Source organism: Pseudoliparis swirei, chromosome 17 (genome assembly GCF_029220125.1).
Source record: "Pseudoliparis swirei isolate HS2019 ecotype Mariana Trench chromosome 17, NWPU_hadal_v1, whole genome shotgun sequence".
NCBI classification, from domain to species: Eukaryota; Metazoa; Chordata; class Actinopteri; order Perciformes; family Liparidae; genus Pseudoliparis; species Pseudoliparis swirei.
This window is the reverse complement of record NC_079404.1, coordinates 21341108-21358678: the sequence shown is the minus strand read 5'-3', so window position 1 is coordinate 21358678 and position 17571 is coordinate 21341108. Positions and strand designations below refer to the sequence as shown.

The following is a 17571-nucleotide window of genomic DNA, read 5'->3' as shown; positions in this document are numbered from 1 at the left end:
ACGATCGCTCTCATCCTCGCACGACGTGCGCGCCGAACTCCTCCGTCGCCTTCTTTCCCCCCGCAGGCGTCCGAGGGAGAGATCCAGTGGGTGATCCGGCTCTCCGTGGTGTTCGTGGGCCTGGCCGGCACGTCCCTCACCTTCCTGGACAACAGCGTGCTGATGATCTGGATGCTGCGGTCCGACCTCACCTACACCCTCATGCTGCCGCAGCTCGTCTGCGTCCTCTTCTTCAGCGTCTCCAACGGCTACGGCGCCGTGCTGGGCTGCGCGGTGGGCGTGGTGCTGCGGGTGCTGTGCGGCGAGCCGCTGATCGGGCTGGAGCCCGTACTCAAGTTCCCAGGGTGCACTCTGGTGAACGGCGTCTACGTCCAGCGCTCCCCCATCAGGACCATTTGCATGCTGTCCGCCTTTTCGTCGATCCTGCTGTTCTCCTACCTGGCGGAGCTGATCTTCACCAGAGACCTGATCCCGGAGAAGTGGGATGTTTTTAACGTGAAGGCGCAGTACTCGAAACAGTCACACGGCGACGCCGTGTCCGAAACCAAGGACGAGAAGTTGAAAGAACCCAATGAGAACAGTGACGTGTGTGAACCTATGATAGAGTCCACGTGTTTATAAGTATGGAAAGCTCATTTCAACACTTTTTTTTTTACATTATACATCAGTGAGGACTGGAGTTATTAACGAACGTTTGCAATGTGTAATGACATCATTTTAACAGTACAATATATTTTGATTTTTTGGTATACTTTTATATACAACCTAAATGGAAAGAAGAAGAAAAAAGCATCACACCTATGCTCTGCTGTTTTTATAGGAGCTCAGCTATATTTTTTTAATTGATGGATTAGTAGAGAACACAACGCTGGGCACACACATGTAGACCCCCCTCCTCTCCCCTCCCCCACTACGAAACTAAAATAATCATAGTTGTGTCATATTGGCGATGCGCTGCTGTCGAGTTTAACTTTAATTCATTTTAAAGGACTGCTTAAGCCCCTTTCCAAACTACTACACCCCAAACTACCAGTGCACACGGTTTACGAGCAGACCATTAAAGGACACCTGCTGTGAAGGCCATAATCTCCTTTCAGCAGAGCTGCGCAGCTGTCAGACACACACACTTTGATGTGGGTTTATTGTAGCCTCGTGTGTGTGTGTGTACTCGGCGGGTACTCGATATCAAAAAGACTCGGATTGAGATCGGGGGAGGGGGGGAGGGCGAAATAAAACATGCAGGAGCGAGAAGCCGCTACGTTGAAGTGAGCTTTTGGAACAAAGAGTAATACAAAAAGTCACAGATGAGATGGAAGCGGAGGTTAATTTGAAACGTTTAAAATAAACATTATTTTCTTAACACATGCACTTTATATATATTTTTTTAAATCGTACTGGAACATTATTTCAGGTCCGTTGTCAAGCGGCGGTCCACCGGCGATGTGACGTGTCTTTTTTTTTTACACCACAGCTGATGTTTTAAAACACTACGCTGTCACACACACACACAGAAAAAAAACGAAAACAAATGCATCAACAAAATGACTTCGACACGAAAGGGAAGTTTTTAAAGAGCCGAGAATACAAATCAAGCCAAACGCACTGATTCCCCCCAGAGGACGACTTTCTTTTAAAAAGAAAAAAAAAGGCTTGCGTGGTCCTTTATTTTTTTTTACGAATGCAAATATGAGAAAAAAAACAGACGTAGGTTAACAAATACTTTAAATCCCTTTTTAAAATCCCATGGAAAGCATTTTGAGGCGTGCCGGCCGATCGTCGCTCCAGCTGAGTTTCACATTGAAGTCGATGAATAAAAAAACAAAACACTGCATGTGTGGTGAGAAACAAATATCAACATAGAATACTGTTTCTTTAGGGGGGGGGGGGGGAGAAGTTAACACCCTGCACGTGTTTGAAGTCCACACGACATTTATCTCTCCGGACCCCACGTGCGTCCTGTGAACTCTCGAGGACACGCACCAAAATAACTCGACCCGGAAGTGTGTGTGTGGCATGCCGCGGCTGCGACAGATGTCCCTACACCCCCCCCCCCCCCCTCTCCATCGAGGGGGGGGGGGTGTCGAACATTTTGGGGATGTGAAGGGACGGCGTGTCCGTTTTTTATAACTGCATTAATATATTGATTTGCTTCTGTGCACTGTAAACCCGAATAAGTTAGTAGAACTCAAAAAATTTGAGGCAATATATTGCCTCAAATTTTTTGAGTTAATGAACTTTTTAATTTGATTTTGCAGAACTTAAAAAGTTTGATGACTTGCTACTTGTACCTTTTGATTACAGCTTAAATTAAAGTGTTAATTTAGCTCAACTCAATTATTTTCAGTTATTAGTACTTAAAATGTTCAAGTTTTCAAACCACTGGAATAAGTTCACAGAACTTTAAAAAATAAAGTACACAACCACACCATTTCATGTTAACCAAACTCAATGTTTTCGAGTTCACATTAGTCAAATGTTTTGAATTTGTTTACTTAAAAAGATAAGACTCAAAACTTAATTTTTTTGTGGCAATTTATTGCCTCAATTACATTGAGTTTAACAAACTCAAAATTTAAGTCATGAACATCTATCTATTGAACAGTATTTTCTTGCACTCACATTTAGCACACTGCAATATTAAAATAAATAATTTGAAAATATACTTTAATAAATTGTAGAGCTTAAACTTAGAGCTGGTGACATAAAACAATACCAACATTTTTTGTTATAGCGAAAAAACACTGCTCTTGGCTTCCTGAGTATATAGTGCAGCATTTTGGATTAAATACAACAGAACTGTTTCAGAACATTTTCAGGAAAAAAAGAAAAACTTCCATCTTTATAGTGGCTGATCATTTTAATTATTTGAATGAATATGGGCACAACAAATAAAACATTTCAACCAGTTAAACTTCCAAAATAAATTGTATCTTTACGTTTAAAAGATAATGATGATCTTTACCGCTATAGTGGGTTAAATATTGTTGATAAATTGACATTAACAGGAAACACGTACATGAGGCATAAAAGAATTTTAAAAAAAATTATCTGCACAAAGATAACAACCCGAGAACCATGACCTCTGCCTTTTTTTCCTCCATAATACACAACACAATAACATGAACAGATCACATGATGGCGCTGCATTGCAAAGCTGCAAGACGTGATCATAGACCTTTTAACTTGAACATGTTGAACCTTTTATAATGGTATACCGCTGCAGCCTTCCGTTTCTAGGTCATCAAAACATTCTTGAGGGTCTGCAACTTCGGTGACAGTTTGCCACTTTCTAGGCCAAGTAAGATCTTTTGAATGAACTCAAAAGTCTTGGTAAGTGCTTTGGGGTAGCTGAGGTGTAGTGCATACATAATCCAAAGACTACCAGGAAGGCATCGCCAAGTCTGGGGAGACTAACCATGACATCACTTTCAATAATCAGAGATTTTCACAGGGTGGTAGTGAACTGCACTTGTGTTATTGTCACTGGTGACAGTAAGGAGGCCCACTGCAACCCCATCAAGCTGTGTAATAATCTATTTACCTGTTCATCGTGGATTTTTAAAATTTCAGCCAGAGCATCTGCTGTCTTTCCAGTTCTTGATGCCTTCTGCCTAAATAAAGTCATTAGTCGTGGAAGATGGCGGTCAAGCTCAGCATAGAATCGGTTGGGCAGGTTCTGATTGGTTATCCTCTGGAACTCTGCATACAACTACATTGAAATAACAGCAACAAATAAAAAACATTCAATTTGAAGAATCTAGCACATTTATTAAGCCGACAATAGCGGTCAAATGAATAAGAATCACAATTTTCACTTAAAGAGAGATGATCCATATTACCTCAGAAGATCCGATTCAAGTGGTCTACTATTTTCTGAATAGCTGTGTTCGAGACATGAAGGATAGCCTGCATCTTTAGAAATAAAGAAGCTAAATTTGTAAATTTGTTTTAAGTTGATTTCTTAGACTGCCAGTGTCACACTGATCACCGTTCCCCACTTCTCTGCTCTGCTCTGGGCATTCTTCATGCGAATCACTAGTTTCCTCAGAAATACTGGCTTGAAGAATATGGGGATCCTCACTGACAATATCAGTTTAAAAGTCAGATGCAAGACCTGCTTGGTGTTCTCTACTTTTATGAGAATTGAACGAGGAGTACACATTTGTGATATAGCTACAATCCTTATATGGGCATGTCACCGTGTCATGATTTTTCAAATGCTTTCTGAGATGACTGAAAACGGCTGAATTAGAAAAGGGTTGCTGAAATGTGCATACGGGGCATTTGAATAACACAGGCCCCTGACTCTGCTCTGTACAACTGCTAGGTTGTGCTGTATGATATATTGATAAATGAGTACTCAGTGAATTAAGTGTCTGAAACGTGCAAATGCAATCGGTGTAGAGGCATGGAAGAGGGCTGATTCTGGAAAAGTGGCTGTACTGCAGCCTACAGTGTCTAAATAACTGTATTCTGGAGGTGCAAGAAGCTGCGCACAATTTACACTTCCAGATTATTTTGGAACCAACAACCTAAAAGGCAAAGAAAAAAATGACAAAGTTTAGACCAACATCTAAAACTTTAAAAACAGAATTACTATTACTTACTAATTAATATAACAAGTTAATTACTATTAGCTTACCAAAACATGATCATGGACTACAGCTAACACTGCTTTAAAATAGCATGTTTTCCATTTTTGTATGCGATGTAAAACTAAAAGTAAATATTTGATTTGAAAGAACACTGACTAAAAAAGGACCGGTAACTGTTTCCCTATTCATCAGAGAAGAGAAGAAAATGAAAGACTGAGTTTTGAATGCTATTACAAACACATTCTTTGCACAATTTTTCTCATTCTAAAAATATATAATGTGTGGTTCTTAACCTTTAAATGAGTCCAAAAAAATGTTACTGGTTGGCCACCTTTTCAGAAATACTTTTTTTTAGTGGAGATAGGTTGATGCAAATGCTATGCCATAGTACAATTACTGTCAATTATTTCTTCAAACAAGATTTTTCTGTGCTGTTCTTTGATATTTCTTACTTAAGGACTCTTCCCACAACACGTTGTGATTCCCATGCAACAGCCTGTGAGGTCCTGACACCCAGGTTAGGAACCGCTGGTATAATGCACTGACAAACATAGTTGACAATACATAATTTGTTGGTGGCATATCTAAACATTTCATTTATGCAGCTTACATGCAAGTCTCAATAACACCACCGTAAAACACTATCTATCTAGGATTTTCCATACAGGGTCTAACAATAACGTGGTTTTTATTTGACGTGCACAAAAACAAAAGAAATGCCAGAGATGCGAGTGACGTGAATAGTCAAGCATAAACACCGGGCGCTGCCCGTGAACCAACAGAGAAGCACGGGAGATCACTGTCAAGTTACGTTAGCTAGCCGCGATGTTCTCAGTCGAACAAGGTAGTTTAGTGGAACACCTCGTGCTCCTCCGCTGGTACGTCAAGTTACGTTAGCTTGCGCGAACCGACGTGCGTTAGCTATAGTACCTTAGTACACGAGGAGCGTACGTTAGCCAACGTTAGCCGCCACTTGTGTCTCTGAGCTCAAACCAGCCACTGCTGAAGTTGAGAGACAGACTCCGGGAGAGGACTGGAGTCTCGGCGAGTGAAGCAGACGTAGCTAGCTCGTAATGTCTCTCGCAAAGTCTAGGAAATTATTTAAAGTTTTAGTTTTACGAGGTTTGGCAACTGGCTGATTGTAACATCATGTAACTAAACACATTACACATATCAACGTATATATAAAAACACTTAAGATCTCACTCACCTTGAAAACAGTCCGAGTCGATGATGACACCACAGCCTCGTGCGAAAGGGTGCAGGACGAAAGTAAAGTAACGACTCCGAAATCCCCATAATGCACTTTGATAACGGCCAAAACACGTGATGACTCCAAGTTGATTTACACTACAAGTTGAATGTGAATTTTCAGCGTAACGTTTTATTTGTCGTTGATATGTTACTAGTTATTTTGTATTATCATGACAACTTCAATAGTCTTTTATGATACCGACTAAAAAACAACTAAAAGGACATTTTACTGTGTATTTTACACTTTTATTGTATTTTAGCATGTGATTTAGGTTTCTTTTTAAATCATCCATATTTAAAACAATAGAAATAACAGGACTTTATCATTAGCAGCATATAATTACTAAATTCTATTACGTTGGGCGTACGTTATGTTTTACAAAATAGTTCCATTTAATAAAAAAATATTAGTTAAAATTACTCAAAAAGAAGAACATGTTACACCAACTTGACATATTTAAGTTAGTAGAACTTTCTCTAAAACTTTGAGTATACACTACTTAATCTATTTGATTAATTTGGACGTTCGGGTTTACAGTGTGTGATAGATATATAGATATTTATATATTTTTTTAGAACAAAGGACAATGCGAGAATCCCTGTCAATGTTTTAGAAATGTGTCAACATCACGTTCGGGGCATGTGAAGAACTATCTTGAGTACTCTCAAATTTAAAACCTTGCCTGTGGTCATTTCTACAGTGTAAAATCTGTAAAAAAAAATTTAAAAAAAGATGTCATCCAGGAAATCTGCTCTTCTATTCGAGATGAATAAAGACAACGTGTGTGTATAATTTTACTCTCGAGCCAGAACACTTGGTTGTAAAAGGGGAAACTATTTGGCTTCTGCCATCAGTATAAAAAAAAGACACAAAAAAACATAAAAGCGGACTTTTTGTTTTTATTCCAGATTAAATTCACACCTTGAAGTCACTTTTCTTGATGTCATCTGTAACATTTCACTTCCCTCAGCACGCTCGAGCTCAAAGGTAGACTTGGTGCAGGACCAGGTGTATGGAGGACTTAAAATGACTTAAGTATAAATAAATAAATAAATGAATGCATGAATAAATACAAGAATAAATAAATAAATGCTTAAATAAATGTATAAATGAATAAATAAATGTATAAATAAATAAATGCTTAAATAAATGTATAAATAAATAAATAAATACAGGAATGAATAAATATAAGTTATAAATCAACAAGACATCTTTAAATAAATATATTTCTGCATTTCTGTATTTCTTCATTTATTTATTTATCTATTTATGTGTCCACACGTATTTCTTCATTTATTTATGTGTGACATTTACGTGTCCGTATATGCAAATGAGCTGGGCGGTCCGAACCTCTGTCTAAAGCATGATTGGTCACAGGAGTGTGATGGACCTGGTCTGTTGTGCTCTACTATTTCTGCCTGGCACATGACGCTGAAGTTGACTCGCTCAGCTAACCGTTAACAGAACTTAGCCTAGACAGCTTTTTGACTTCAGCCGTTTATCAATTCCAAGAACACTGAGTACAGACTCGTGTTCTTTTGGAGTCTGGTCTTTGGAATCTGGTCTTGGGAATCCAGACTCGAGGACGCAGGACGGTCTTTCTGGTCTTGTGACGTCACCACATCAACTGTTCTTGCGCATGAATTTACTCCAATTATTCAATGTAAAATACTTTACAGTGGAGTAGAATGTGTTGCGGTGTTCACTGTTGTTTGGCGTAGGCTACGAATAAACGGTAATAACTATACAACGTCTCGTAGCTTTCCTGACCCAGGGTCGCTACAATATGAAGTTATGAATCTTAACTGTCAAATTGACGTAACGTTATCTTTTAGGAAATAATAAACTCGTTGTGCTCTTTAGATCCTCCAAAACCTAATTATATCTCATGTTTAGCCGCTACAGGAGACGTCGGAGCCAGCGGAGCATTTCAAAAAGTCCTGCCGAGATCAGGCTTCTCTCGGCGGCCACACAGCGCGCTGACCGCCCGGAGCTCACTGGTCCCGCGAGCAGGACCTCAAATCTCCGTCGCATATCCTTATTAGACTGAATCTCGATAAACCGACCACAGATTTGATGCTTAAACTACTAACTTCTCGGCTGAAAACATCCTTAAATTACATTCCGTGACTCAACAACAGTAGTATTTAGAATGTACAGACAAGAATGCATAATAAACGCTGTTCGTCTACAGATCCAAGTGATAGGGATCGATTGCTTCTGTCTTGCTCCCTGACTTGACCAATCCTGTTCAACAATGAGGTTCGGACCGCCCAGCTCATTTGAATATACGGACACATAAATGTCACACATAAATAAATGAATAAATACGTGTGGACACATAAATAGAGATATAAATAAATGAAGAAATACAGAAATGTAGAAATACATTTATTTAATGATGTCCTGTTGAGTTATAACTTATATTTATTAGTTTCTGTATTTATTTCTGTATTTATACATTTATTCTTGTATTTATTTATACATTTATTTAAGCATTTATTTATTTATTCTTGTATTTATTCATGCATTCATTTATTTATTTATACTTAAGTCATTTTGAGTCCTCCATACAGGTGGGCGATGATGCAACGGAAAAATCAGCAGGCGGCTGCAGCGCCACCTGTCGGCCGTCTGGTGGTACAACAAGTGCACCAAACCGGCTTTAAAGTGGTGGACATTTTTATTTTTTAGTAAACACATTATCTGTTAATACTCCTGGATTATTTGAACATTACAAATGATCAAATCTTTACAGTTAAATCCACAAACAAAAAGCATAAGAATAAGAGCAGGTAGCCTTTTGCATTAAACACTTTGACGCTTTAACGTGGAACATTTTGCACACCCGGCTATCTTAAGTAATTCAGAGCATCGGAATAGACGACGTTGATGTGGCTTTGTTATGTTTTCCTACCTGCAGCCGGGTTTTTATTTGCCGAGGGGAACTTTCCCCCGCGAGTCATCTGCTCTGCGGATGAGACGGTCTGCTGGTGTTCGCCGCTCAGCTGCATCCTGGAAAATGGGACCGTGCATCTTCAGTGAGGCAGAAACTGCTGAGCGTCTCCTCGGCTCATCTATTGGTTTCTGTTACGATGGACCGGGTTGTACTTTGTCCAGGGAGAACATATTCAAACTGAAAACACCACATTCCTGCCCCACCCACGCCCCAAATTCCTTTGTTTTCTTACAGAAGTCTGCAGAAAAAATATATTTTTAACATTTCGCATTTTCTTACAAAGCTACGAATGTAATTTCAGACATTGAAAGGCAGAGACACCGTAAAAAAAAAAAAGAAGAGAAGGAAATGTCCCAAAACACACAAACACATTATTTATTATCAGCATATCATTTATTTTCCAGACATTTAAATATCAAGATGAATTTTAACTTTCAGACATGAAGAGTTTAACTGGTGCATCTGTGTGGTGAATGGATGGAGTGGGGGGGGGGGACATTTAGAAACTATTAAATGTAAAGATTTTGTGTTGTTTCAGGGTCATGATGACCTCTGCTTGCTCCTCAAAATCAAAAAGTCCACATGTCTCAAGTTGTCTAACAAAAAATAAAAATAAATTAATGAGAAAACAAACTGGATACTGGAATAGCGGTTCCTTCCATCATTTGTGCAACCGAGTCTTTTCAAAAAGTCCTTCTTCTTCTTCTCCCAGAGGAAAGGTCGGAGGTCACGAGGGCCCCGATGGCGTCTCCGCCCTGGATTTGTACGAGGGGTCTAAAGCGGTCCCCTCGTACACCAGCTTGTTCTTGATGCCGTCCTGGACCATCCGCTGCTGCGCACGCAGCCTGGCGTTGTCCATCCTGCAGTAAAACCTGGGGAAGGAGACACGGTCACACACACAGAAGTAAGACTACCCACAATGCACTGGGCTCCTCTATTCAAGAGCAATGCAGCGAGAAGCGAGCTCATGTTTCGGGGGAAATTCTGCAAATATTGTCCGGATATTTCCCCACCGTGGGACTAATGTCAGGGTTCGTACGCATGTTGACCGATGGAATTCCAGGACTTTAAACCAAATTTCCATAACCAAACTGAAACCTCGGTGTGTACATGAAAACTTTTTGAAAATGTAGAATTCAAACAATGAGAATTACAAAGCATACAATATACCTTAAATGAAACAAGTCAATGAGACGATAGTTTGATTAAAAGAATAAACATTACTATACATGTTTCTTCTTAGAAACACTTATATAAATGTTTATTCTTTTAATCAAACTATTATCCTTTATGTGCAAATCTGTTTGGACTTGGCGTATGCCGGCTTATAATTTGAGTCTTCCTTTCAAAAACATATGAATTATTTTAAACTCGACGTAAATAAACATGTGATTATAACCAATTTCCATGACTTTTCCTAAACTTTTGTGATTTAAGTTTTTTCCATGACTTTTCCAGGCCTGGAAAAGACCATTTTAAAATTCCATAACTTTTCCAGGTTTTCCATGACCGACGAACCCTGTAATAAAGTCAATCTAATCTAAAAAGGGAAGACCGTTTTCTCTCATGGTGGTTATGAATGGAGACGAGAACCTACCAGGACCCGAGTGTCGTGAGCATGAAGCCCGCGAAGCCCACGTCAAAGGACCGCTTCACCCGACCTGCGGACGAGAGAGAGAGAGAGAGAGAGAGAGAGAGAGTCGTGACAAGCTTTTTTTTGTATTTCGCAGTAACTCCTCCCCCAAATCTATATTAATCAGCAGGTCTTTCAACTGGAGCGCATGAACAATGATTGATTTCTCGCTCAATACTAAAAACATCCTCAATAAGTTTTGCTCTCAAACTGAAAGACCACAGTTTTAAATATAGTCTCAAATTGTAATATTTACACGCGTATATATTTCTATAAAAAAAGGCCGATTTTTCTAAAGAACTTAAAAATGAATTTCCTGAAATACACAATTATGTTTAATACATTTATTTGACAGTTTTTGAGATGTACACATTATATTTAAATGGTATATTATTAAATCAACTCTTTTAATTGAAGCTCATAAATAGAATCCAGATGAGAATGAAACAGATGCTGGTCAAATATTCTATTGCACTTGTCCAATCGTGGAGGTTTTGGAGAGTAAAAACAATCACACACACACACACACACGCTTAAACTTACACACACACAGACTCTCACACACACACACTCACACACACACACGCTTAAACTTACACACACAGACTCTCACACACACACACTCACACACGCTTAAACTTACACACAGACTCTCACACACACACTCACACACACAAACAAACACACACAGACTCTCACACACGCTTAAACTTACACACACACAGACTCTCACACACAGACTGACACACACACACACACACTCACTCAAACTTACACACACAGACTCTGACACACACACACACTCTCTCACACACACACACACACACACACACAGACTGACACACACACACACTCTCTCACACACAGACTGACACACACACACACTCTCTCACGCACTTAAACTTACACACACACAGACTCTGACACACACAGACTCTCTCACACACACACACAGACTCTGACACACACACACACAGACTGACACACACACTCTCTCACACACTTAAACTTACACACACACAGACTCTGACACACACACACTCTGACACACACACTCTCACGCACTTAAACTTACACACACACAGACTGACACACACACAGACTCTCACACACGCTTAAACTTACACACACTCTCTCTCTCACACACACACAGACTGACACACACACACACACTCTCACACACGCTTAAACACAGACTCTCTCTCACACACACACACAGACTCTGACACACACACACACACACACACACACACACGCTTAAACACAGACTCTCACACACACACACACACACACACACACACATCAACTCACTCGTGACCAGGAAGTGCAGCATGCCGGCAGCGAGCGCGCCCCCGGCCCCGTGCAGGACGGCGTCTCTGGCACACGGGGTGTTCTGGACGTCCAGGATCCCCAGCAGCTTGAAGCCCTGAAGGACCGGAGAGAAAAAGAGATGGAAGCAGAATTTTAAAATGTGACTTATTTTCTCTTCCAGCAAGTGATATTGAGGTCGGCAGTGATTTCATACGCACGTCATGGGAGGGGAATAATCATCCGACACTATTATAGATAGATAGATGTATACTTTATTCAGGGGGAAATTGGTTTGAAACATGTTTATAATACAATAAAATAAAATAGCAAGGCAGCTTTTTATTATCTGTATCAACAGTCATTTCACACATGCATAGGCACAATCTTTTTTATTTATTTATAGGTTATATTAGTAGAGTGTGTTGTATCTATCCTGTGCCAACCAAAGCTCCTTTTAATAAAGTCAAATGTTTAAACTAACGTGAAGTAAGTTAAGTCTCAACCAGGTCAGGTAAACGGGTGTTACAGATTAATAAGCGACCGTGTTAACTGGCGACAACGCGACCGTTGGTGTCGTAGATACACCACGTAGCTGCCCTCGTGAATGACGCATCGTTTAATTGTTATACTATATATCATCATGTATATGAAAGGGGTTGACGCGTCATTACAAAATGTTAGCCAAGCGGCATTCTCGAGATAAACGGGGAAAAAAGTCACCAGTTAACAAGGTCGCCAGAAAAACCGTAACACTGGCGTCACGAATCAAATTAACCGTTGCGGAACCACTTTGGTTGACCTTCTGAAACCCATTTAAAAACGCTCCCTAAAAGCGTGACGTCAGAGTTAACAGCGTCACTCACCTTGGCCTCGCTCTCCTTCTCTTCTTCTGCCATTGCACCTCGCAGTGTGTCTCCTTCCGCAACGTTTATACCCGATATATCTCGAGAAAAGCCGTCACGTAACGATCATTTTTCGGAGACATATTGCCACTCCGCGCATGCGCTGTACATGCCGAATGGGTCCATCCGCTATTCGTCGCCGACTGGAAACGAGCAACAGGTTGATGTGCGGTTCCGCTATCACGTTAAACGCTTTGGTTAAATTGGGATAATAGTTACATTCAAATATTCGAAATATGTGAATAAGTTAAAGGAATAATATTTGCTGGATGGCAATATAATGTTTGTGTGTACTGTGTAATTTCCATTTCCCCATTTTTTGTGTTTGTTATTTGCAATTACAACATCTTTCACCAAAAATAAAAAAAGAAGAAAGGCATTGCTATAATATATTTACATAATATGTGCATGTTATTTGCTAATACAACTGCATGTATGTTTTTTCCCCCCAAACAAGCAACTTCAAATCCTGCAACATACGTGTGCCTATTTCACATTCATTATTGTTTTAAATTTCACTCAGCAATTAAAAATAAAACAGTAGCATTTGACAAATTATATTATAATCTACATACGATACAGTTGCTGCACGTGTTTCTTTCCATCTGTAGCCTAAATGTCCTCTGTGTTCCACTCGGATAAGGTCAAAAGAGGCGGAAAAAGAAGCAGTTACTGAAATTGATAATCCGGTGCATGAAATTTGGATATCTTTTCAACCGTTTTACACCGTGTTATCTCAACCCATTCGACAAAATAAAAAATAATTCCGTAAACAACATGGATCGACGTCATACATGATCCATGCAGGGGGAAAGCCAACGTGTCACGGCGATCCCACATTTAATAAAACAGGATTATTTTACCGGGGGCAGCAGATTACTTCCTGTCAGTCCTCATCCTCCTCTGAGGTCAAGATGGAATTATTGACCACACATTTCCACAACCGGCTATTCTAACTACGCAATAATAGCCTGTAGCAGTCGACACATCATTGGATGTTCCATTATCCAAGGAACCTTTTCCATTCAGGAAGAACAACCGAGCTGAAGTCTTAAGGCACCCGGGTGAAAACTAAGTATCCTAAGTTCACTTTCCCATCCTAAACTATTTAACTGTGTGTCATTATCAGCGGGCTCTAACAAGTGCGTGTACGACAGAAAACATGTCTGTGTAAATCTTATGAATGATACTGAACATCTCTCAATGTCTCACCCTTCAGGCCCATAAAGACACTATTTACAGTGGAAAGTATTCAGACCCCTTTAAATGTGCCACTCTTTGTTTTATTTCAGCCATTTTCTAAAATCAAAAAAGTCAATTTTATTTCTCATTAATGTTCACTCCGCACCCCATCTTGACGAAAAAAAACTGAAATTTATTAAAAAAGAAAAACTGAAATATCACATGGTGATAAGTATTCAGACCCTTTGCTCAGTGTTGAGTAGAAGCCTTTTGAGCTCGCACACCATGAGTCTCCTTGGGAATGACGTGACAAATAAAAATAAAAAACATCAGAGGAAATGGTAAAGTCAGGTCAACATAGCACTGATGCTACAAAAAAAAAAAGAAAAATGTCATATATGGCTTCACATACATTGACAAATGAACATAGTCAAATATCTAGATGCAATATATAGAAACTATCTCACATTTTTTATTTTGTAGATCTACTAATTATCCATCGAATCTGTCATCTTAACATTCATGCTATTCGTGAACCTTGTTGCTTCTGGTTCTATTTTTGAAAACCTCACAGTTCATCCTCAGGTCACACAGCCTCCGCCCTCTTTCAGCCACCAACTCTGTCACGGTGGCCTTCGGCAAAGCGCTGGCACCGGCCCGTGCTCCCTCTGATGCCATATAATGCTGCAGCTTTTCGTGCGTGTAACAGGATGTAAAAGTGATACGGAGAGAGTCTAATCCCCCGGTTAGAACAAGATTAAAACGACACTATGTTTCCCCTTCAACAAAAGCAGGTTACCAGGGTTATAGGAGCATTTCTTCCTGGATATCAGGCGCCGGTGTGCCGTATAAAGCCTGAGCGGGACACCCGGCCTCAGCACAGCGGCTGCAGACACCTGAGAGGTTAGTCAGGGCGGATTCACGCCAACAACCACCCGGCTGTTTTTTACAATGCATCTATATGTGTTCTTTTATCTTTTTTTGCATGTTTTAAAATGGTATAATGATTTAAAATGAAGTGGATCATTAATTAATCAGTGCTTTTTAAAATACAGAGTTATGATTAACTGTAGTACTGATTTACATTGTTTACCAGTTTACAAGTTGACACTAATTGACCAGTTTTAAATAGATCCTGTATTCATGTTTTATGGATGGCAAGTTATCCACGTGAGTAAGTTATTCGTATAACTAACCCACTCTTCCTCCTGCAGGATGATGGCTGTACGGGTCAGAAGAGCGACGTCCACCTTGATGTTGACTCTGTTTCTGGGAGCCACGTCTGCCATTTGGCTCCTGGCTCCTGCAGGTAATTAAAACATAAACAAATGTATTACATTTTTTATTTAAACTTTTCTTTTTTTTGTAAAATTTTGTAAAGTTGTGTACTCTTTAATCAGTTTCCATATTATTATTTTTCACTTTCCGCACCCTGAAAAATTAAGATCCATTTTTATATCCATGGCAAAGCATTGAATAGATACATTTAGTGAGCTTTAAGTCAGGGGAATGCTCTTCAACTCAAAACAGGTGTAAAATGAAGCGAGTGAAGTGGAAGTTAAAGCCAAAATTGGAGTTTTGCGTGATATAAAAGTCTAAAAAAAGAAAAAAAAGAAAATCATAGAAGGGAAATATGAAATATGGCTCTCCATTTCCTCTAAATCCCCAGAGGCCTTCAAGCCGCCGTCCTCTTGCTACCCGGTGAACCAGACGGTGTCCCTGGAGAAGGAGGGCTGTCCCAAGTGTCACCTGGTGGAGGCCACCATCTGCAGCGGGCACTGCACCACCAAGGTATTCTGGGTAGTATTGGGGGGGGGGGGGGGAGTGTCAGAGAGGAAAAACTCATCTGAACACTATCACTGAGGTGAAGATGAACTACTTCAGTGTCAAATATACCATTTAATGGAGAACAAAATAAATATATATATATATATATATCATTTTTTAAAATTAATTTTTTTTTACTTAAAGATGTATTTTTGCATATATATATATATAAATAAATGCAAAAAACATCTTTCTTTTAAATTAAGATAATCCTTTATTATTCCCTCAGTGGGGAAATTGCAGGATTACAGCAGCATATTAAAAAATAATAATAAAAAAGTTGAAATAAACAGTAAAAAAAATACAAGAGCGATATTAAATATACAGACGGAATAAAAGTAATAATTAATTGTATTGAGTTGCAACACAAGTCACTTACCCCCACCCCCCCCAAACAGCAGTTGACCCCATGACATCAGCACTGATGCCTTCTCCTTTAGAAGTGAACACACACACACACACACACACACACACCTGCGCGTTATGTTTGCTCCCCTCCAGGACCCCGTCGGTAAGATAGCGTTCGACAGTGTGCACCAGCGCGCGTGCACATATTTGGACTTGTACTACAAGAAGTTTGAGCTCCCCGACTGCGCAGCCGGCGTGGACCCGGTGGTCAGCTACCCGGTGGCCCTGAGCTGCGGCTGCAGCCGCTGTTCCATGGACACGTCCGACTGCACCTTCAGGAGCCTGCCGCCCAACTTCTGCATGGACGACATCCTCTCCTACTACTAGCAGCGGGACACACACACACACACACACACACACACACACACACACACACACACACACACACACACACACCTGTGTTGACCAACAACTGCTGTGAATAAAAACTGTTAGACTCATGAGCGTGGCTGCCTTGGTGTTGTGGGTTCGATTCCCTGCTCGAGCACCCTGAATATGTCATGCAGACGTTCACTCAGCGGGGGTCTGTCCCAGATGGTTCTGGGGAACAGACCTTTGAGGAAATGGTTCTTTAAAGAACCCTGGTTTGAAAGGTTATTATAGGAACCAGAAATGGTGCCTTAAAGAATCATGTTTTAAGGTTAATTGAGAGACACCATTATAGGTTCTTTGAAGAACTCTTTCAGGAAATGGTTCTTTAAAGAACCCTGGTTTAAAAAGTTCTTTGTGGAACCAGAGATGGTGCCTTAAAGAACCATTTTTTGAAGGTTCTTTGAGACACCTATATAGGTTCTTTGAAGAACTCTTTAAGGAAATGGTTCTTTAAAGAACCCTGGTTTAAAAAGTTCTATGTTGAACCATAAATGGTGCCTTAAAGCTTAAAGAACCTCTTTTTGAAGGTTCTTTGCGATACCTTTAGAGGTTCTTTGAAGAACTCTTTAAGGAAATGGTTCCTTAACCCTCCTGTTGCCTTCGGGTCAATTTGACCCGATTCAATGTTTCACCCTCCTGTCGCCTTCGGGTCAATATGATCGGATTCAATGTTTAACCCTCCTGTTACCTTTATATTTACTAACATATTTTACCCTTGAGGTCAATATGACCCCAGCTATTAAAATCTCCAGAAAATTATTAGAATTAATATTGTTTTCCAAGTTTAAGTGTGAGGTACTTTATGTCTGTTTGTTGACTCCCGAAAGAACACCGACATTAAACATTAAATCGGGTCAAATTGACCCGAAGGCGACACAAGGGTTAAAGAACCCTGGTTGGAAAGGTTCTTTGTGGAACCAGAGATGGTGCCTTAAAGAACCGTTTATTTAAGGTTCTTTGAGACACCTTTATAGGTTCTCTAAAGAGCTATTTAAGGAAATGGTTCTTTAAAGAACCCTGGTTGGAAAGGTTCTTTGTGGAACCAGAGATGGTGTCTTAAAGAACAATTTTTTGAAGGTTCTTTGAGAGACACCTTTATGTGTTCTTTGTGGAAGTATTTAAGGAAA

General features: G+C 40.0%; 3 protein-coding genes and 1 long non-coding RNA gene across 5 annotated transcripts in view; 3 read left to right on the top strand and 1 right to left on the bottom strand.

Moving 5' to 3' along the window:
- LOC130206954 (high-affinity choline transporter 1-like) overlaps positions 1-2324 on the top strand; it is a 31359-nt gene extending 29035 nt beyond the window's left edge. For both annotated transcript variants that reach the window (XM_056435249.1, XM_056435251.1), the window contains exon 8: positions 67-2324. In XM_056435249.1, coding sequence (XP_056291224.1) covers positions 67-621 — 555 coding nt within the window. In that variant the 3' untranslated portion in view covers positions 622-2324. The remainder of the gene's footprint in view (positions 1-66) is intronic.
- A 3571-nt stretch (positions 2325-5895) lies between these two features.
- LOC130207620 (uncharacterized) lies at positions 5896-9445 on the top strand. Its single transcript, XR_008834308.1, has 2 exons — positions 5896-6858; positions 8427-9445. It is a non-coding gene; the product is annotated as an uncharacterized LOC130207620 (long non-coding RNA).
- LOC130207619 (cytochrome c oxidase assembly protein COX20, mitochondrial) lies at positions 9170-12746 on the bottom strand. The gene is made up of 4 exons (XM_056436284.1): positions 12617-12746; positions 11754-11868; positions 10407-10470; positions 9170-9681 (listed from the first exon to the last, which is right to left on the bottom strand). The coding sequence occupies exons 1-4, from the start codon at positions 12647-12649 to the stop codon at positions 9537-9539; spliced, it is 357 nt and encodes a 118-aa protein (XP_056292259.1). The 5' UTR covers positions 12650-12746; the 3' UTR covers positions 9170-9536.
- Positions 12747-14497: 1751 nt separating this feature from the next.
- On the top strand, positions 14498-16438 carry lhb (luteinizing hormone subunit beta). The gene is made up of 4 exons (XM_056435411.1): positions 14498-14740; positions 15052-15146; positions 15507-15628; positions 16166-16438. Exons 2-4 carry the CDS (start codon positions 15053-15055, stop codon positions 16397-16399), a joined length of 450 nt encoding a protein of 149 aa, XP_056291386.1. The 5' UTR covers positions 14498-14740; position 15052; the 3' UTR covers positions 16400-16438.
- Positions 16439-17571: the final 1133 nt, after the last annotated feature.